This window comes from Daldinia loculata (assembly GCF_022478755.1).
Source record: "Daldinia loculata strain CBS 113971 unplaced genomic scaffold F4817scaffold_82, whole genome shotgun sequence".
Lineage (NCBI taxonomy): Eukaryota > Fungi > Ascomycota > Sordariomycetes > Xylariales > Hypoxylaceae > Daldinia > Daldinia loculata.
In genome coordinates, this window is record NW_026054936.1 from 15,542 (window position 1) to 36,639 (window position 21,098).

Sequence of the window (21,098 nt, forward strand, 5' to 3'; positions counted from 1 at the left end):
AGATGCATTTATTTACCTTAGCTCTTAACCTGCACAACTTCCAAGCATTTTATTAAGAGCACGCTTCATCCTTCTACCCTCGACCTACGACTTGGCATACGGCACACGGCACATAGTACACCATGTCCGAAGAATCAAAGCCCGTCAAGGGTAAGGGAAAGGAGAAAGAGAAGGAAAAGGAAAAGGAAAGGGCTGCTAAGAAGATACATAAAGCTATTGATGGACTCTCCAAGGACCAAGTAACCCAACTTCTCGACCTCAATCCCGCCCTCGCAAACGAACTTGGCAGCGGGAGCAATGACGATATCAACTCTGCTACCGACGCCCTTAAGCGCCTCAACCTCCAGGATATCATGACGGGGTTGGCTTCTAGTGGGAAAAATGTCAAGGATATGGGCGCCTACAAGTTCTGGGCCACCCAACCTGTCCCCAAATTTGGAGAAGACAACCCCGACCAGCCTATCGAGGAAGGACCTATCAAGATTCAGACCGTCGAAGAGATTCCCAAGACACCTGCACCTCTGCTCGACGGCTTCGAATGGTCCACCTTAGACTTACTTGACGATAGCCAGCTGAAGGAGGTATGGGAACTGCTAAACGGTCATTACGTTGAAGATGATGAAGCTATGTTCCGTTTCAATTATTCCGCTAGTATCCTGAAATGGTAAGGCATTCACTCTAAAGCCATCTATACTCATTTCTTCCTTTCTTGTTCTCGTATTCCCAACAGCAAAGTAGAAATTGGGGAGATCGCCAACTAACCAACTTATGTTTAGGGCGATGATGCCACCCGGATGGAAAAAAGAGTGGCACCGAGGAGTTCGGGCCTCACAATCCAAGAAGTTAGTTGCATTCATCGCCGCTATTCCCGTCGAACTGCGCGTTAGAGACAAGGTCTTACACGCCTCTGAGGTCAACTTCCTTTGCATACATAAAAAGCTTCGCTCCAAGCGTCTTGCCCCGGTACTTATCAAAGAGATCACACGCCTATGCAACTTGGAAGGTGTTTTCCAGGCCATTTATACCGGAGGTATCGTGCTCCCGAAGCCTGTGAGCACCTGTCGATATTACCACCGAGCTATTAATTGGCAGAAACTATACGAAGTCGGATTCAGCCCCTTACCATCAAACAGCAAGCCTCAGTTCCAAATCAGGAAATATGCTGTGCCTGAACGAACTTCAATCAGGGGACTAAGAGAGATGCAAAAGAAAGACGTTGGTGCTGTTCAAGATCTTCTCACTCGGTACTTGGCCAAGTACGAATTAGCCGCCGAGTTTGACAAGCAGGAAGTCGAACATTGGCTACTGCACAACAAGAAAAATGCCCTAGAAGAGCAAGTCGTCTGGACTTACGTCGTCGAGGTAATATTCATTACCCGCGTAGGATTCTGATTGAGCTAACCGCATCAATAGGATGAACATAAGAAAATCACCGACTTTGTCTCGTTTTATTGTCTCGAGTCCTCGGTTATTGGTCCCTCTAAACACTCAAACGTGAAAGCAGCTTATCTCTTCTACTATGCTACCGAAACAGGACTCACCACCCCTGTCGATAGAGAGGCCTTGAAACCCCGTCTTAATGCTCTTGTTTCGGACTCTTTAGTGTTCTGCAAGCAGTATCAATTTGACGTCTACAATGCCCTCTCGCTCATGGATAACGGCTTGTTCCTGGAAGAACAGAAATTCGGCCCTGGAGATGGCCAGCTCCATTATTATCTTTTTAATTACCGAGCGAATCCGATAGCTGGTGGTATTGATAAAAGAAACCGCTTGGACACCGAGGCACTAAGTGGCATTGGGTTCGTCAAACACCCCAAGATCGTCAGGTATTAGTCGCTAACACTATAACAGCAAGACGCAAATTTGAGCTTATATAGGTACTTAAGCAGCCCGGATATTGCTGTCTTCAAGATTATATAGGTAGCATATGATTCACCTCGGATATCCGGAGGTAGAGTTCCTCAATATTACGGCTAGCTATCACATGGTACTACGCGGAGTTCTCCGTGTCGGATCTACAGGGACGCCGGACCTCGAAGCTCCAGCTTACATCATCCCAGGTCGCTTCAGGTCGCTTCAGGTGCCCGTTCTCCGGAAACGTTTTTAGAAGATTGCGGTAATTATTCGCTCGGGTAGATGCATTTCTAAATGATACCTGAAGTACAGCCTGAGAAGGCTTCAACAACTTTGAGCCAATCATAAGTCTCGTGTCTGTCCCGATATGTTGCTCAATAAATTAGGATCGGAAATGCCTGTGATGTTGCCATGTATATGCAGCCAATTGATGAAGTCCTTTTCGCTTTATTAAAGTATACATTTTTTTCGTTCGTCCTAGCTATGAAAAGATTTGTCAAGTGTTTTCTAGACGCTACAGATCCCGCTCGTACTCGCCTGCACACGTGGCAGAAGTCGGATGATATTCACCAGCGTTGTTAGTGTGTCAGTGTCTCCAGGAACGTCCACGTCTTGCGAGTCAATGCGAATACCGTGAATCAAAGTAGAGGCCCGTGAGTCTGTGGCGTTCCCTGAGTAACATGACTCAAGTTGCCTTAGAGGCTCCCGGGAAGCGGGATATGATCGAGATTCACGTTCTCGAAGCCTACTACCTCTTCCGTTGTTAACGACTCGGGATACTAGCGAACACCTATCCGAATATGTGCGAATACATGTTGTTAAAGTGGTACTGTGAGGAGTGCGGAGCAGTATGCTTTTTTCTCTAGATGTCTCAAACCATCCTACGCATATCCCATTCACGAGAATAACCCATAGAGCATCTTCCAAGGCTACGGGCCTCCCCAAAACAGGTTCTTACGAGCTTAATACATTACCCCAGAAACTTGCTTTGAACAAGAACGAAGGCTAACTAGTTCCTTGCAGTGGTACACCAGCGATGAGGTCAAAGTTGAGGACTGTGAGGAATACGATGAGACGGGCGAGTGCAGTCACAAGGACCTCGTAAGAGAGGAAGAGTCAGATGCCGGTGGCCTCTGCGACGACTGTACGCCAAAGGAGGACACGGACTTTTAGGCGAGAGTCTAATCTCAACGGCGGAACTTAGAAAAAAAGAAAAAGGACCTTTTGTGGTGAGATTCGGGATGTTGAATGTGAGTATCTCAGCTTAGACCCGCCTGAGTACTTCCCAGATTATCTCCATCCGTCCTTAGTTAAAACCCGCTAACCACCAGTATTTCCCCAGATACCCCATCCCAGACGTTGAAAATATCTTCATCCATCCGGGTAGGGAAAAAAAGGAACGTCATCGGTCAAAATATCGGGAGTCCAATCATTTGCAGGGGTGTTAGATACCCGGCGTGGTATCTGTGGTCAAATATTTTTACAAATTTATTTAATTCGATCGACCGACCCCCCTTTTTTCCCCGGAGTAATAAATCAGATGACTATGGGGACATCTCCATGCTACAACGCTATATGGTGACCACATTTATATGCATAGCTAAATTTAGGCTCAGTTGGCCCTAGAGGCCAACTTACGGGTTTCATCGATTGGTTAGCCGCGCGAATGGGACCTGGCCTAGTGTATGTGGAGGTAGTTGATGTCGGATGAGTTGGCTTAGGAGTGAGTTTACGCGGATTGCATTTACATACGCTGGAAAACAAGATATTTGAGGCGAGGTGGGATCCTCACAAGGTGGACAGACGGTCTTGTATGGCTACAATGAGCGGCAGTTCTGATCCTTTTAAACTTGATTATGCACTGCGGTACGCGGCCCGGTGGGCCCCTGATATTTGACATGTTACAATGCCGCCGTTATATGTGGTAATGGGTGTGTGTAATGTGTAGTAGATGTCATTGCTCTTTGCCGGGCAGGATTCTAGGCTGGAATACGAGAAATCTATTCGTGCAATCGTACGGTTGGTGCAGCCTATAGCTTTCTCTCCCGTCGACGGTTCTATAATTAGTAGCTTCCCCACAGTCTTCTAGATGTCTCCTGTTATCAATAGGATGGCATTGGAAGGCTTGTTTTACGGGTTATATGAGCCTAATATGTATACACCTAGGAGGTAATTATAATATTTGTCGCTTTTGCAATTAAATACTTTAATAAGAGCAATTGATATGCTTCGAAATTGTTTTCTGTATGTTTGGTGGATATCTTCTATCTATCTTCAAGCCTCTCAGGACGAAGCCGTAACCAAAACTAAGTCCTCAAGCGCTAGGGAGACACGGCACATTGCTCATTTAAACCCAATTGGCCAATCTCTTTATATAATTCCTAAGGGGGCATATCTTGAGTCTTTTCAAAGTCCTTATTTGCTAACATAAGTTGACTGTGTATTTATGTCACGCCAGCACTTGGGGGTAAAGTGAGTAAAATTGCCCACATGTGCAAGATCGCTATAGTAACTTGATCAAAGACCTTGAAAAATGGAGTATATCATACCCTTCTCTCTTGCTATCGCTTTCCCTACTAAAATACATTCAAACAGCTTCCATCCGTTTTGCTTTAGACTGGCAACTCATAAAACAATGTCCCTTCTTATTCCGTGCCAGTTTCGTACAATATAAGCAGCGAACATGATTTTAGTTTCTATTATAATTAATTAAGTCTATATAGTGAGAATGGTTGGTTACCTATATATGTTTTGAACCGTGAAGTCCAGGTGATAAGTGGTAGCAAAGTCATTTCGAAAGTGATATTCTTAAGTACGTCGGTATTTCTCGGAGACTTCTGTGCCACGACGTTTATATTCGAGAATCGATTCTATATAAAGAGACAATCGAATTGGGCTCGAGCGTAATTACACGGATAAGCATGATCTCACGTTATGTTTAAAAAGTATTTAGGTTTGATTCACATTTTGAACATGTAGGATTTTCTGTGAATATTAAAGGTATTAGAGAAACTATATTATAGAAAATCGAGTGTTAAATAGGTTTACTGTTTCTTTTAGCTAATTTCGTTTGTAAAAGTATATTAGATCTTTGGAAAAGCTGGCTTACTATTTATACTACATAATCCATAACACTCATTAGTTCCAAGACATGTTGTATAAATTCAGACGTTAGAATATCTGCCTAGGTTAGACATCCCCCACCGATATCCGCCACTTCTAGGTGATAGGAGCCGACCGAGGGCCGGAACTAGATGTATATGGCGGGGGATGTTGATGATACCATCGTAAGGCTTTGATGACATGATGCGGAGAAAGGTTGAAGCTGGTAGCCAATGAGAGTAGCGTTGCAGCACGCAATATGCTCCCATTCTAGAAGTAGACTAGTGAGGGGTTACTCTATCGACTCGGCCTTGCGCCAGGACGTCGTGGGCTGCGCGGGGCACGTCAAAACGTAGTCTTCGACAAGAAAACACAAGATAATCAATGAATTGCGACATTTACGAAAGTAGTCTGTAGATTCCTGTTTAGGTCTTGATAGCCATGAGTAGAGCCGGCTATTGGCTAGGCGTGAATCCTAAACCAATCTATCTATCTCGATCCATGGCCTACTCAGCTTAGCCAGCCGCATGTGAACAGTATCCCGAGCGAACGGACTAACCTACTTATTGGAGCTCCATGTGGTGATTATATAGCTGACGTCGTGCGCTAGCCCGGCATCGAACCGGCCCTCCCTCCCTTCCACCACCTCCTCTCCCTTCCTTTTACTTTCTGACTCGTGATACCCATCCTCACCAGATACCCAATCGCATTTCCCTCCAAAATCTTTATACTAGACTCCTACTAATCGCAATGGCTGACTCCCGAGCTGCACCGTAAGTTTCCTGAAATTTTTATACTGAGCTTTTAAGCTGTCCATCCGGCTCACACGTTGATGTAGCCTCCGCCTGGGCTCTATTGCCCCTAACTTCCAGGCCGAGACCACCAAAGGTCCCATCGACTTCCACGAGTTCGTCGGCGACGGTTGGGTTGTTTTCTTCTCTCACCCGGAAGACTTCACCCCCGTCTGCACCACCGAGCTTGGCGCCTTTGCCAAGCTCGAGCCCGAGTTCTCCAAGCGAGGCGTCAAGCTGATCGGTCTGTCCGCCAATACTCGTGGCAGCCACGAGAGCTGGATCAAGGACATTGACGAGGTCACGGGCGGCCATGTCGCATTCCCCATCATTGCGGACAAGGAGCGTAAAGTTGCTTACCTCTACGACATGTAAGTTGTCATGTGCTCTACCCTAGGTCTCGACACGAATTCTGACAGGGCCACGCACGCCTTAGGCTTGACTACCAAGACACTACCAACGTCGACGAGAAGGGCATTGCTTTTACCATCCGCTCTGTCTTCATCATCGACCCCAAGAAGACCATCCGAACCATCCTTTCCTACCCCGCTTCTACTGGCCGCAACTCGGCTGAGGTTCTGCGAATTGTCGACTCTCTCCAGACTGGAGACAAGCACAAGATCACAACACCCATCAACTGGGTCCCCGGTGACGACGTTATCGTTCACCCTAGCGTCAAGAACGAGCAGGCTAAGGAGCTATTCCCCGACTTCCGTATCGTTAAGCCGTACTTGAGATTCACCCCTCTCCCTAAGGAGAAGGCTACTGTTTCGTAAACAGCTAAAGCTCTAGGATGGGAAGACATGGTGGAAATTTAGGGAAAATGGATACAATGTATCCAGACTTACTCGACTCTTTTGCTTTGTTATGAAAACATTGTACTGGAAGGAAGTATGCCTTACTCCGTGACTTCCACACTAGAGATAATGAAAATCAATAAAAAAAGCTATTCCCTAAGTCTTACTTTAGTGCTAAAGTGCTATCTTGGCTAGAACTAGTGAATATAATCGTCTCGCATTACCAAGTAAGCCCGAGCCCGCCTGAAACTAGCTAGCTAGCTTACTGCCTTGGTTTACTCGGAGTGGTAATGCTTGGGGTAGCTTTGTCTACAATTTAAAAGCATGTGAATGGCTAGACGCTGTATTTTTAACTTGAAATGTCATCTGTGACTTGCTTGTTATAAATTAAATATATGAAGAAAGTGTAACTATGCCTTATCGGAAACTGGGTAGTTCTCATTGATAATTTCTGGTTTGTAATGGTTACTAACTATTAATTAAAAAGGAAATATCGACGAGAGAGTTATGACATGGTCATGTAGTTTGTGGGATATGTAAAGCTAGTTATACCTTTATAAACAAGGACTATAACTAGGACTATTAAGCACTTATATTAATTAGCCATAGCTAACCAAGTAAGAACTATACGTTCGAAGCACCTTTCTTTCTTACCGCATAGATCTTTAAATATACTATTAATATACGTCATGTGAGATAGCTCGATATTGTAGACCCTTAAAAAACGTGGCGGTTGCGCTTACTATGTAGGTACGCGCCAAGTTAATATACCTAATATAGTGCATTTATAGACAATATAATTTAAATAAAGCTTTATGCGAGAACATTAGATATAACTAATGGAACTTACCGTAGATTCGTATATGTAATTATCATCCTGGGGACATGTTAAGTTTCAATGGATACATCTATCTATATTGTGGGTAGTACCTCATATGAGCGAAATACTGTACAAACGTTAGGTACCTTACAGGTGTTCTTCCTTATGCTCCAATAGGAAGATTACCTAGCGTGAAATACCTATGCACAATGAACAACTCGGTGAGCTTGCCTACCTGATGCGTGCTAGTTAAATCTTTTTAGCTTGGCCTGTAAAGGATTTGCCTCCACTTTTAGCATTTTACTTAATTCTCATTGGCTAAATACCTTGCATAGAGCAACGGAAAAGGAGGCGGGGTTAGGAAATAAAAGAAATAAAATGGAATAAATTCATTAGTCAATCGATTGATGCAGGCTGCCCAGCCAGCCAGCCTTAATTCCTCCGCGCGTAGGAGTAAGACCATGACTCTCCAAATCTCAAACTGGCCTCCACCCCCTTTTTCCCCCCTACCCCTTACAAACGGGCACCACCGCTAATCGGCAAGAATACGGGAAAGTCTGTGCAATTAGATATCCTTTCAGATACCTATTCGGAGCGCCCGGAGAAACGAACCTATAGAAAAGAGGAAATAAGAGACCGCGGGACTCGGAAGAAAGCGCGCGGCATACATACAGACGGAGCCAGGGTTCAGAAGACAGGGAAGACAGGGAAGACGCATCGTGTTCGACCGAGCATTTAAGATTGTCAATTGCGACGTCGATTTCTAAGACATCATTTTGTTTATTCAAGGACCCAAGGTATGTCATCGGACATTCGGTCAATGCTTGTCGTCTGTTCCCTTACCGTCTCGAGCACCATCTCCCATGTTCATCAAGCTCTCGTGGCACCCCTGGCTCGGAGCCGCCTCGTGGTCTTTCGTTAGCCTTAGCCTTACCATCGTCGTGTCTTTCCAAGACCGGCCGAAGAAATATCCCCTGTTATCTTAATCCTAGTGCCGCGTCTCCTAATAATACTTTGCCGGTTCTACCTCCTAGCTACCCTGGTATCGTATTAGAGTAGTACTCAGCCGGGTTTCTGGCACTTTTGTATTTTTGAGGCTCTGTTCCTCGTCTTCTAGATCTCTTCCTCGGCCCTGAACATCGCCGTGTAACTCGCGGCTAAGAGGGAGGGGCTAAAATGTCTACGTCTGGTGCTAGTCTAACTACGGGTCAACCAGACCGTCAACCTAGTCCGCAATTGCTCGACGACATCTACGAGAGCGAAGTAGATGACCACGACCGTCGACACACTCACTCGAAATCCCCATCCGATCTCTTCTCCGACGTCTATCGAGGTCTCAGAAAGGCTATTCCCAGTCGGGAAGATTCTTTAAGATTTACAAGAGTGCCCTCAAGACTAGCCTCTCTCAAAACGCACAACCCGAGTCCTGTAGTGTCAGAATCTAGTGGGACACCCGTTCAAACGCGACCGCCACCTCTGCAACATGTCAGGAATCTGAGTTTGCAAAATAGCCTCGAGAAACCGCTTCCAGCGCCGCCACCACCTTCACTATCCCCCTCGAGTCTCGCACCTCCTGCGATCTCGTTTAATGCTCCGCAAGATAACTTGACTACTATAGCTAAGAGTAATATTGCCGACGACGCAAACGTAGATAGTGGGACGAACGCTATGGATTCCAACGCTTCAATGTTCTCAAATCAGATGTATAACGGTGGCATGGATATGAGCAGCAGCCAGAGCAGTATAGCTAGTTTGAGAACTGATGGTGGGGATGGCCAGAGGGATAATCTGACACCCCGAAGTAATGGACCTCACTCAGCTGGCCCCTCTCCGCCGGTGGCCTCTACGGGTAGAAATCCTTCTGTTAGTGCCGCTGTCGGCACTCCCGCGACTTCGGGGTCTTCCGCTCACCTGTCCGGGTTGATGTGTAATGTCCACCGAACTACCGGCCAAGAGCCTCACCCTCTAGTCGGGGCAACGACTACGATACTTGGGGATAAGCTATATGTTTTTGGCGGGCGTATTCTGTCGCGAAGCCGGCCAGCTCCCCTTACCTCGGACCTTTACGAGTTAGATCTTATTCGGAGACACTGGAGCAAGATTGAGACCACTGGGGATATTCCTCCACCTCGTTATTTCCATTCCATGTGTGCTCTGGGTGATACTAAGATGGTTTGTTACGGGGGTATGTCACCTACAACTAATCAACCTACGTCGGCAGCCCCCGATCAGCAACCTGAAGTAACCGTGATGTCTGATATATACATCTACGACGTTATAACAAATAAGTGGACTTATGTTCCCTCCCAGGACGCCCCGCAAGGCCGTTACGCTCACTGCGCGTGTATTCTACCCTCTTCCGCGACGTTTTCGTCCCACAAGGCCCCTCTATCTGCTTTGCAACATAATCCTTCGAACGGGAACCCGAACGAAGGTAGAATTGGCATCAACATCGACGGTGCTGGAGGGGCCGAGATGGTTGTGGTTGGCGGCCAGGACGGAGCGAACCATTACATTGAACAGATTAGTGTGTTCAATCTCCGAAGTCTAAAGTGGACTTCGACACAATCGCTCGGGAAGTCCTGTGGTGCCTATCGCAGCGTCGTCGCTCCCTTACCCCCTAACGTTACCGCCAAGATAGGCAAGACTTCACGTCAAGATAGTGCGATCGGCTATGAAGCCAAGGAACCAGGTTCATCGATGCTCATCTACTCGAACTACAACTTTCTAGATGTAAAACTAGAACTTCAAATTCGAGGCCCGGATGGGTCACTCGCTGAAAAACCGATGTCGGGAACTTATTCCCCGCCTGGGTTACGATTTCCAAACGGTGGAGTTATTGATACGTACTTTGTTGTTAGCGGCACCTATCTCACAAGCTCCAAGCAAGAATACGCCTTGTGGGCTTTGGACCTTAGAAATCTAACTTGGGTACGTATTGATACGGGCGGTAGTGTCTTTAGCCAGGGTAGTTGGAACAGAGGTGTTCTCTGGAATAGGCGGAATATTTTTGTAATCCTGGGCAATCGTAAGAGGAGCTTGGTCGACGATTATAACCACCGTCGTATTAATTTCTCTAATGTCTGCATGGTGGAGCTAGAAGCTTTTGGCTTCTACGACAACCCCCGTAAGATATCGCCTCTGTCAGGATTTATATCTGCTAGCAGTCCTTTTACAGCTCCTGATCTCAGTACGGCTAGGAAAGCTGGTTGGGCCGGCGGTGGGAGATCACATATGCGGGCGGCTGAAGAGTTGGGCGAGAAGGCTTTAATGCTTCGGGAGTTAGCAGACATGGACATCCTTTGTTTCCATGGCGAGCGAATACCTATCAATTCCCGCATCGTCGCGCGCAGATGGGGTCCCTACTTTGTGCAGTTGTTGCGTGAAGGTGCTGCTACACAGGACGGTAGCGATTCAGCAACCCTAAGAACAGGCATGTCGGGACAAGCGGGCGCGCGTAATTCTGTCTTAACAATTACTCAGTCAACTAGGAGCACCGGCGGCGACAGCAGTCTATCGATGGCTACTACGCTAAATAATTCCTCTGCTGGATCTTACAAACCAAACGCAACTGGTGGCGGTGGTGGTGGTGGCTCAACAGATCTTGGCCACGTTAATTCTGCGCCAACTCCTGCGTCACTACCGCCCGGTTCTCGACCGAGATGCCTTTACCTTCCACATACTTGCCCGACTGTCCAGGCTCTCCTGCACTTCCTTTATACGTCGGCACTACCTCCCCCGTCATCACCCCTTTGCACGCCTCAGATTCTCTGCTCGCTACTGCAAATTGCCCGGCCTTACAAGGTAGACGGACTATTGGAGGCTGTGGTCGAACGTCTTCATGCCCGTCTCGATTCACGTAATGCCGCCGCCGTGTTCAACGCTACTGCCATGGCAGCTGGCGGGGGCCGCGGAATCGATGGTAGCATGAATCCCAACTTCTATATGGGTCTCGAGTCGTCTCTAGGGGGCGGTGCCGTTAGCCCTTACCATGGCCGGTCAATGTCAGTGTCACAATCGAGCACCGATGAAGCAGCAGGAGGGCTCGAAGGTCTCCGGATCAATACCAGTGTATCTAGGGCCAGGCCGGATCCCGATGAACTAAGCGCAACAACAAGCGTATCGGGTAGCGAGTGGAGTGAGCTTGGCGACAGCGAGCATGGAGCTGTTAGAGAAGTCTGGAGCGGAGAATTAAGCAGCGTGATTGGGTTGCAGAAACGGGGATTGAGAGGGTTGATGGAGGGACGACGAATGAGAGCAACTGTCGACCGCGAACGAGACGGAGGGCGAACGGAGAGACTCGGCTCGAGGGTGGGCCTAGGGATTGCAGGATCTTAGGAGGGATCAGCTGGACCACACTGGATCATAGAAGGAATATCACTCATAAGCATAGATCGGGCATGAGATACGATATCATTGGTTGGATAGGAGTTGGGTTTGGCAGGGCGCATTGTGTGTGTGTGTGTGTGTATATGAAGAATACTCGAGTTACCTAGCGGGGGAATTTACATGCGTAGTTAAGATACCAAGATCGCTTGCACTACGAAGAGGATCTAGCTGCTTGCACATTATACAAGAAAGCCGCAATGCTATTTCAATTAGAGAGAAATGATTTTCCTAGATAATACCTATTGATATATTTGTAGTGGAAATTTCGATGTTCTAGCTGCAGCGGCCCATGCGCATGCACATGTAAACTATAAAGATAAATTGGTCGAATGGCCTAGGCGGTGTGGAGTCTAACCGGGAGCTAACCTCGGAGCAGCACCAAGCTTAGGGCAACGTCATCGAGGCTACTGTAACAGAACATATGTAGTTCGTGTAACGGAACTATCTACTTACCAAAGAGACACTAAATATTTGTTTCACGCACGGCTCATAACAATGCGTTTTTTAAACACTTCAACTATTTTATTATTCAAGCTTTGCCGGCTGGCTCTTTTGTGAGTCTAACATGATGCATTGCCTTGCCATACATCCGAGGAGAACTAGACAATGCTTCCGCGACCCAACTTGAGCTTCACGCTCCCTAGCATCCACGATAATAACAAACTCGACTGTCGCATCTACCATCCGGTACGCTCTAATCAGCCACTTACACCCTCCGATCCATCATGGCCTCGACATGCTGCCGTGGTCGCCCACCCATACGCACCACTCGGAGGATCCTACGACGACCCTATTGTGCTTCTTGTGACTAACACACTACTCCATCTCGGTTTCGTGGTCGCGACATTCAATTTCAGGTTCGTGTCGTTTTAGTTGTTAGAGTGGGTTTATATGTGTAACTACCTTGAAACTAATTCTTGTGCTAAAATATAGGGGCGCCTCGTCCTCCAACGGTCGCACGTCGTGGACATCAAAGCCTGAGCGAGCCGATTACATGTCCGTTGTCGGATTTCTCGTTTATTACCTGCACTATTTAGGCGCCCCTCGGAACGAACTGCGCCCTATCGAAGCAGATGAAAACTCGACTCCAACTTTGTTACTTGCTGGATATTCATACGGCGCCATGGTGACGCTCCAACTCCCACCTCTCGATTCCTACCTGTCTCACTTCGCCTCACCTGCCACACACACCGCCTTCGCAGACATTCGATTGCGAGCACAACACCTTGCAGAAGAGCAGGTGATCATGTTCACTACACCCGCCTCGCCGAGAAAGTCGCTGGGCATGCGTGTCGGTGGTAATGAGGATATATCACCAAAGGCCCGTGATAAACAAAGAGCACATTCCCCAGACCCAGAGGAGAAGATACGGAGAGGGGTCAGGGACATATTATCTCGGAGTAAGTTTATACATAGGAGACGTAACATCCCACCTGTCGATCAAGGTACGGGAGGCGATATCGAAGTTCCATGCTTGGAACACGTCAACAACTTGATCAGGTTTCGTACTGCATATCTGTTAGTGTCACCTCCGCTAGGCTTCGTTACGAATTTGGCAACTATGTCCTTTACTATGTCCTTTTCAAATCTCTGGGCGAAGAAGAAGAAAGGTGGGCCTGCCAAAAACCACGAAGTCGACAGGAAACGGGAAGAGGGTGAGGTTGAGGCCGAGGCGAAGCTCACCGCAAACCCCACTCTTGCTATATATGGAGACCAAGATAGTTTTCTATCTATGAAGAAAATGCGCGATTGGGCTACGCAGCTAAGCGGTGCTGAAGGATCTCAGTTCCGCTACGTAGAGGTTTCAACCGCCGGACATTTCTGGATAGAACACGGCGTTGCACATGAGCTTAGAGAGGCTGTTTACACCTTTTCAGCCAGACTCGTAAAGGGTTGATGGATGTCAGATGTCTAGAAGAAGAGATGGATCTATTACTTCCGAGGTCTAGACGTAGCGCCTTTAATTTACCAGGGCTATAATTTCGGTTACTTTAGATATTAGACACGATTATATTCTTGGTCGTACAGGCATTCTTCGAAGTCAAATTCTCGATTCATCAATTCTTGTAGGACTTGTAATACTTGTGGCTTATAAAGAACAAAGTCTAGATCGAGTCTTGCGGTCTTCTAATTGCTTACATTTACATAAAAAGTGTTTGGTTTATGTGCAATGTACAACTCAACCCCACATATTGTTCTTAAGTACCTTTCATACCTAAAAGCACTTCCCCGTATTCTATATTATACCCCTCATGTACCCCATTATTTAGGGTCATTACCCCCTGTCTGGTGACCCACCTGATCTTCATGTTTATTGTTCACATGGTTGGCGTCCCGCATAGTTCCGCATTTCCTGACGTATTTTCCCTTCCCTAGCTTTTCTATCTGTCTACCAGGTTCTACGTTCTACCAAATTAGTTCTTCCCTCAACCAACCTCTTGTCTCACACTTTCACCTCCCTTCCCTAGCTCAAAAGTACCCTGGTTACCTTTTTCTTATTGTACTATACATAGCTTTCATTCAAGGCCGAGGTTGAATAATACATTACTTAATTTCCATTTCGATCCATTTTCTAAACATTGTATCTTAGTCGTCCTCGTGTACTATCTTCTCGTTTCACCCTAACCAATACTACCTCCGACCAACCCGTGCCCACGGCGATCTAGATTCTCCGGGAGCTGACCACATCCTCCGAACCGACGAGTACTTCGGACGTATATATATGGGACGGGTTAGAATGCGACGCCGTCTCTTGTACCTACATCATGGGACACCTCGTAGGCATTCTCCCACCTGTCCCTTCGCTCGAACCCTCCGGCGTTAAACCCCCGCGGAAGGGCAAGGGACAGGCTGGCGGGTCGTTCTCCAATACGACCCCCTTATATAAGGTCATAGACGGTCTCTTATACCTCAAAGATGGCTTAACACATAAAGAGAGAGCGGAATGGAGATGGGTGGAAGAGCGCAAACAAATTCTATCAGCGCGGTTACAGGGTGCCGAATCTTATAGTGAATGGGAGGCGGCAGCGCAAGAACTAGATGTCCTCGAAGGTAACGAAGAATGGAAGGCCGATATTTCAACTGGGGACTACAACCCCGATCTTCTAGAAATGCGCTTACGAGAGCTCGATAATGCCCGCACAAATTGTGATATACAATCCATGATGCATATCGTTAGAACAGCCCTCTCACGCGATCTGGGCGGCATGGGCAATATTGACCTATACCGTCACTCCTACTGTGGTACTAAGAAATTGGTTTCGCGATACGTCGATTCTGCCTTGCAGACTATTACAGCTCTGGTAGAGCAGAGTGTGTATCACCGAGCGAACGACCCGGGTCCGAGGGACTTGCTGGACGCGGTACTTTACGCGCGCCAGAGCTTTGGACGGAGCGCCCTCCTCCTTAGCGGCGGTGGCACTTTCGGTATGACACATATTGGCGTCTTGAAAGCCATGTATGAGGCAAAATTACTCCCGCGTATTATATCAGGCGCGTCGGCGGGTTCGATCGTCTGCTCTGTGGTCTGTTCGAGGACAGACGACGAGATTCCCCAACTATTAGCAGACTTCCCGTATGGCGATCTAGCTGTATTCGAAGAGGAGGGTAACGAAGAAGGTCTCTTTGGCCATCTACGAAGACTGCTCACCGAGGGGAATTGGTCCGACATCAAGCATCTGACACGCGTAATGCGCGACTTACTTGGTGAAATTACTTTCCAGGAAGCGTATAATCGCACGAGGAGGATATGCAACATTTGTGTCTCGTCAGCGTCTATTTACGAGCTACCACGGTTACTGAACTACGTTACAGCACCCAACGTTATGATATGGTCTGCTGTCGCAGCATCATGCTCGGTGCCATTCGTTTTCAGCGCTGCGCCGTTGTTAGTCAAGAACCCTCTAACAGGCGAGCACAGTACATGGAATCCTACTCCGCAGATGTGGATTGATGGCTCCGTTGATAATGACCTCCCTATGACGAGACTTGCCGAAATGTTCAACGTCAACCATTTTATTGTGTCGCAGGTCAATCCGCATGTTGTTCCTTTTCTTACCAAGGACGAGGGGCCGGCGAGCGTACGTCACGAGACAATCTTCAAGGAGGAATCGGATTGGATGCACAAAATTACGACTCTGGCCAAGAGCGAAGCCTTGCATCGAATGCAGTTTATGGCCGAAATCGGTATCTTTCCAACGCTCGTCAGTAAGTTGCGGTCTATCCTAAGCCAAAAATACTCGGGTGATATCAATATTCTCCCGGCCATGGGCGTTTGGGACTTGCCTAAGGTGCTGAAGAATCCGACGACCGAGTTCATGTATCGCTCGTGCTTATTAGGCGAGCGTGCGACCTGGCCTAAATTAGCTCGCATCCGGGACCGGTGTGCCATTGAACTGGCTTTAGATCGCGCGGTTCATGCATTGAGAGCTCGCGTCGTATTTAGTAAGAGTCAGGTTGACTTGCGAAGGATGGCGACCGGGTTTCTAGCGAGTATGGACGGGGAAACATATGAGCATTTAGCACCGAGTTCCAACCAGATTGGGCCCCCTTCCACGAAGGAGAAACTAAAGCATAGCCGGCGCCGGTCAAGTGGAAGTAATTTACTAAGCTCATACCACCACATTGTTACGGATGAAAATCCGTATAAAATAACGGATGACGAAACAGACGAAGAGGAACGCCTTGAGATGACAATGCGTCATAGCGGCCGAAAACCGAAAATTAAGCTTAAGCGATTTCTAAAAGACCATATATTCCAGACGGGGCCTAAAACCAGTCCCATCTTATCTTCCACCTCGGATCCCGATTCTTTTGATTTCTCTGAGCCCTTAACACCTACCGGAGCTAGGAATACCAATGCGTCGAATTTGAAAAAGTCCGCGCTTTCGGCAATGATCACGGCATCTCCCGACGACGGTTCTCATGACCTAGCCGCTGCTGAAACGTCTTCCATGACTTTACTACAGCAGAATCTTCACTACGACGCTGAGCTTGAGACTAGTGACTTGCACACATCGGACGCCGACGTTGACAGCCACACGGATGATGATGCATTGCAGTCGACCCATAAGCACATAATTCGGCATAGTAACGTCTATTAGTGACGTATAATTCTTTAACATCGATCATCCGTAACTTCAAACTTCAACATTGAAGATGTGTAACTTGTCGACTAAGACGAGATTACCAGATAAAAGCTAGGCTATAACAACACACAAGACTTGGCCTTAGGCTCTGGGATCGTTCTGCTTTGTGGCAGATACCTGATTGAGTTACAAAGACTAAACAGAAGGAGGCGGGAATAGTGTGCTTAACAATATAAGCCATAAAACAATATATAAAACGAACAAACTTATTACCGGAATAGATTGCATAGTATTATTGTAAGAAAATAGTAATGCCATCCGAAATTATACAATATGCATCAGATCATACTAGACATAGCGTAGGTGAGAGCTAGATTTATGTAGCTATATATTAGTTCGTAGTGGTAGTATTACACTGTAACTTAGAATTGTTATCATTACTATTGACGTTTATGAAACCTCTCCTACCATGTTCTTACATCCCAACGAGACCAGATACCCAACCCTAGTTTAGCCTATTGTACAAATATCATATGCTTAGTCCTCATAGTAGCCTAGATATATAAAAATAAACCATGATTTCCCCTCCTTATATATAGACCTCTTAACATATTCGTAGTAGTCCGGCTCTTTGCTGCCCGCTCATATTTCTAGCAGCGGAAATCTTCGTCACGAGCATATACGTTAGTTTCGACGGCGTCGCTTTCTTTTACTGCTCACGTACCATGTTATATCATAGAATTCCCATCCATTCACGTATTCTCCCTATACGCCATTATCGCGTCTACGTACCGCTAGAATTCGTCGTCGAGTCCCGAAGGTCGCCCCGACATATCCTCGGTGCCGGTAAAGCCCATCCAAGGGTTGAAAATCAACCCCGCGTCTTCCTGCCCCGCGTCGAGAGACAGCCCGGGCGATGGTAGCTGCCCGTTCGCCGACGTGCTCCATTGCTGCGTTTTGGCGGCGGGTGTGGGGTCCTCGCTGCTTTGGCCGTAGACGTGGGTTGTCTGGGCGGTAGCTTGGAGGGTATGCGTTTCGGGTGGGGGCGTTGGACCCGCGATCTCGTTGCTGTCGTCGACGAAATCTGATTGGAGAAGTAGACTTTGGACGGAGAGCCGCTGGCGTGAACTGGCGTACTGGGAGACTTTTGTTGAGGGGCGTGATGAGGGTGGGGGATCGGGTTCGGAGGGCGTTTCTTGCGTCTGCAGGGCGAGACGCACGGAGTAGCTGGCTATTAAGCGTTCTAGGTCCTTTCGCTGGGAGGTCTTAGTAATTGTGCCCGAGATTTAGCTAATTAGGGGAGATGGATAGTAACTTACCAGTGGCTGTGTCGAAGCAGAATAGGGGAAGAATCGCGTTATTAGACTAAGTGACAACTTGGCTTTATTTATCGCAACATCGAGACTCGATACCGCTCCCGGTATTCGCGAGCCAAACATAACCAGACGCGCACTTTCAAACGCGCAGACCGCGGCGTCGCGCTCGAGAAGACACTCGCCGTCCTCGTAGTTTGAGAAATCAGACACGATCCGGATGATGTTCTCAGCGTGCTCCAGACACTTGAACTGCATAGCGACCCGGTCCCGTGGATGGAGCGCTGCTAGGACCGGGGACGGAGCCGCTTCGCTATACCCGTCTAGACAGAGGCGGTACAGGTCGCAGTGGCATTGGTGCCAGGACATGTGCAGCATGATGAATTGGGCCGGCCATTTGCTGCATCTCATGTTGGATACCGAGTATTGGTCGACTGGCCGGAGAGTCGCTTCAAGCGATCGGAGTTCTTCTTCGATGCGTCGGATGCTGCTGCTGATTGTTGAGGATAATTCCTCGCCTAGTCCGACGCGGCGGTTGAATCTGTGTGGCCTTGTGTAAGTTTGAGATGCATTAAAAGGGGGTTAAGAAAGGAGTCCTTGTATGTAAGACTTATAAGACTGGGTGTAAGTTTACCTCATGACCGCCCGTCGAACAGATGTTAAACGGAGAAACAGGCCGCGCAACCCGGCAGTCGTCAAAGACTCCGAGGGTCCTGGCCGGAGCAAGCCGGTATGCACGAATCGGCCCACCTCAAAGTAATCTTCATCGCAGGGTAGCTGGAGGTGAATTGTCTCTTCCGGACATAATTCGAACTCTCTAAGCCCTACGCAGAAGAAATCATCGAGCAGATATAACGCCCAGAAGAGCCGTCTACGTGCTTCTTGCGCAACGTCGGATAGCTCCGGGCGCTCGTAGTTCAGACGGAGGGCTAACGCCGTGCGCGCTGCGAGCGCGGCTAACATGAACGCTGTTGGGAAATCCCCGCTTTCGATCTTATACCGGATCACGAGGAGTAGTGCTTGCAGGTGGAAGATAGAAGCTCGGCCTACTTGCTGCAGGATCGACTGTTCGGCTTGTTGGATCCAGAGATCGTGGCAAAGCGAAGTGCGCTGAAGCTGCAGCGCCGTGATAGCGCATATTGATAGCTTCAGGGTTTCGTTTATCGTCTGGTCCTTACATCTCTGGAGGACAGTCGCCTTGTGAAAGAAAGAAAACGACGGCAGCGGATATAAATGCCGGAAGTAGTCCTCGACTAAACCCAGCGTCGTCTCATAATCCAGCGCAGACTCTTCCGCCTGGTCCACCATCCCGATGTCCTGACCAGGAGATGCATGCGCCGGTCTGTCGTCGGTTCCCGAACCCTCCGCCGCGTCGGGGCCGCGAGCCGTAGTCCCGGTCCTCCTGGTTCGGGGGTAGGTACAGATGCGATTTCTCCGGACGCAGCTGGAGCAGCTCGGCAGTTCGCCGAGACACCGGGTTTTCTTGGAGTGGCACGGGATGCACGCCTGCATACGCCGCCGCCGCTCCGGCAGCTTCACCACGTATTGGCCCGGCGCCTTGCCGGGGGACTGCTGGAACGAGCATTCGAAGCCTAGCCGGTCGCAGTTCTGGCAGAGGTTTGGTCTGCCGTCGCATCGGACCTAAGAAGATTAGAATAAATATATATATACATATACCTTAAGTGCCTCTACCGGTTTTATTCTCTTTGAATATTATGAAACGGATGCCGGACTGGGCAATCATTGCTTACCTTTCTTATCCTGCACTGAGAGCAAATTGCTCGCTTCGTCAGCGGATCCGGTACGGATATGGGGTTAAGTGTCGGCCCTGGCCCGAACTGCGGACTCGGCGGATCGTGAACATCGCTAGAAACCTGTGCCTGCAAAGGTCGCAGAGGCCGCAGAGCCTCGGTCATTGGTGGCAACGAATCCTGCGGCTGGGTACCTCTTATTATCCTTCTTCGTTCATTGGATACCCTTTAATATAGCTTATCGGGTCGCAGCCAACACGCCGTTGGTAATGCTTTTTTTTTTCAATTTTTTTTAATGACGGTCGGTCCTTTCGGTATCAAAGGTTCCTCGAATCCAAGGGGCCGATGGGGGTTAACATACCCAATCATCAGTAAGACAGACCGACAGAGCCGAGTACCGTAAGCAAGACGCAATGCGTTCCACTCGGCTGCAACCACACGACGGGTCGAGTCGGGGGGTTCATCTAATTAAATAAAACGCTACACCAGGGTTCCTTGCGGGGGATCGAGAAGCGTTTGCGGGGGTGTCCAATAGGAATTGATGGTATCTTGCTTGCACAGCTACTCGACTACGTAGCTATTCTCCATATTCTTCATACAGATACAGAATCATTATACTGACCCGAACCCTCGGGACGGCAACGTTATACTACAAGATATCTCGTACCCTCTTCCCCTTTTGCTTTCTTGCTTCCCCTGACTTAAAAGACCGTCCGGAACTTCACTTTACGATCAGCCTTGCAGGATCATGCCGCGTCGTGCCAAGCGAGCGAAACCAGACACGCAATTGGCCGAGGGCACAGGGGTTCGAGCTCGCAATTCTTAGCGCGAATGACACCAAGAAGCGCAATGAATCCCTCTGTCCCTACAGTTACGACAGCTTGTTAGCTGACATCTGACAGGCGAATGCTTACACGCGACTTTTTATTGCACAGCATTTACGTGTGTACTTATTGACGTTGCTAAATATGGATGACATGGATCCTTAATTATGTGACTTGTTAACGACCGTGTACCTAGTCTGAATAGCTTTGAACACTAGTTGTTATATAGAAACATACTGATGTAGACTGATGTGTTTCTACATACATACCTAGGGCATAGGTATATAAGATATATATCGGGCCATCATATGCCTTTTCTATTTCTATTCGGTTGATATCCGAGCACTTGTGAAGATCCATTTTCTAGTAT

At 48.0% G+C, this 21,098-nt stretch overlaps 6 protein-coding genes across 6 annotated transcripts; 5 read left to right on the forward strand and 1 right to left on the reverse strand.

The window, feature by feature from the left end:
* The first annotated feature begins 8 nt into the window (after nucleotides 1-8).
* On the forward strand, nucleotides 9-1,929 carry F4817DRAFT_287993 (peptide N-myristoyl transferase). Its single transcript, XM_049299633.1, has 4 exons — nucleotides 9-664; nucleotides 777-1,362; nucleotides 1,414-1,799; nucleotides 1,852-1,929. The coding sequence occupies exons 1-4, from the start codon at nucleotides 123-125 to the stop codon at nucleotides 1,865-1,867; spliced, it is 1,530 nt and encodes a 509-aa protein (XP_049154408.1). The 5' UTR covers nucleotides 9-122; the 3' UTR covers nucleotides 1,868-1,929.
* Nucleotides 1,930-5,286: 3,357 nt separating this feature from the next.
* F4817DRAFT_352067 (mitochondrial peroxiredoxin PRX1) lies at nucleotides 5,287-6,705 on the forward strand. The gene is made up of 3 exons (XM_049305187.1): nucleotides 5,287-5,729; nucleotides 5,795-6,118; nucleotides 6,184-6,705. The coding sequence occupies exons 1-3, from the start codon at nucleotides 5,707-5,709 to the stop codon at nucleotides 6,521-6,523; spliced, it is 687 nt and encodes a 228-aa protein (XP_049154409.1). The 5' UTR covers nucleotides 5,287-5,706; the 3' UTR covers nucleotides 6,524-6,705.
* A 1,112-nt stretch (nucleotides 6,706-7,817) lies between these two features.
* On the forward strand, nucleotides 7,818-12,023 carry F4817DRAFT_352071 (uncharacterized protein). The gene has a single exon (XM_049305188.1). The coding sequence runs from the start codon at nucleotides 8,541-8,543 to the stop codon at nucleotides 11,700-11,702; it is 3,162 nt and encodes a 1,053-aa protein (XP_049154410.1). The 5' UTR covers nucleotides 7,818-8,540; the 3' UTR covers nucleotides 11,703-12,023.
* A 95-nt stretch (nucleotides 12,024-12,118) lies between these two features.
* F4817DRAFT_352072 (Alpha/Beta hydrolase protein) lies at nucleotides 12,119-13,932 on the forward strand. Its single transcript, XM_049305189.1, has 2 exons — nucleotides 12,119-12,610; nucleotides 12,687-13,932. Exons 1-2 carry the CDS (start codon nucleotides 12,360-12,362, stop codon nucleotides 13,648-13,650), a joined length of 1,215 nt encoding a protein of 404 aa, XP_049154411.1. The 5' UTR covers nucleotides 12,119-12,359; the 3' UTR covers nucleotides 13,651-13,932.
* Nucleotides 13,933-14,069: 137 nt separating this feature from the next.
* On the forward strand, nucleotides 14,070-17,243 carry F4817DRAFT_288275 (patatin-domain-containing protein). The gene has a single exon (XM_049299635.1). It carries the CDS (start codon nucleotides 14,519-14,521, stop codon nucleotides 16,853-16,855), a length of 2,337 nt encoding a protein of 778 aa, XP_049154412.1. The 5' UTR covers nucleotides 14,070-14,518; the 3' UTR covers nucleotides 16,856-17,243.
* Nucleotides 17,244-17,634: 391 nt separating this feature from the next.
* Nucleotides 17,635-20,069, reverse strand: F4817DRAFT_320522 (fungal-specific transcription factor domain-containing protein; the record flags this gene model as incomplete). The annotated part of the gene is made up of 4 exons (XM_049301196.1): nucleotides 17,635-18,096; nucleotides 18,160-18,694; nucleotides 18,788-19,794; nucleotides 19,905-20,069. The coding sequence occupies 4 exons, from the start codon at nucleotides 20,067-20,069 to the stop codon at nucleotides 17,635-17,637; spliced, it is 2,169 nt and encodes a 722-aa protein (XP_049154413.1).
* Nucleotides 20,070-21,098: the final 1,029 nt, after the last annotated feature.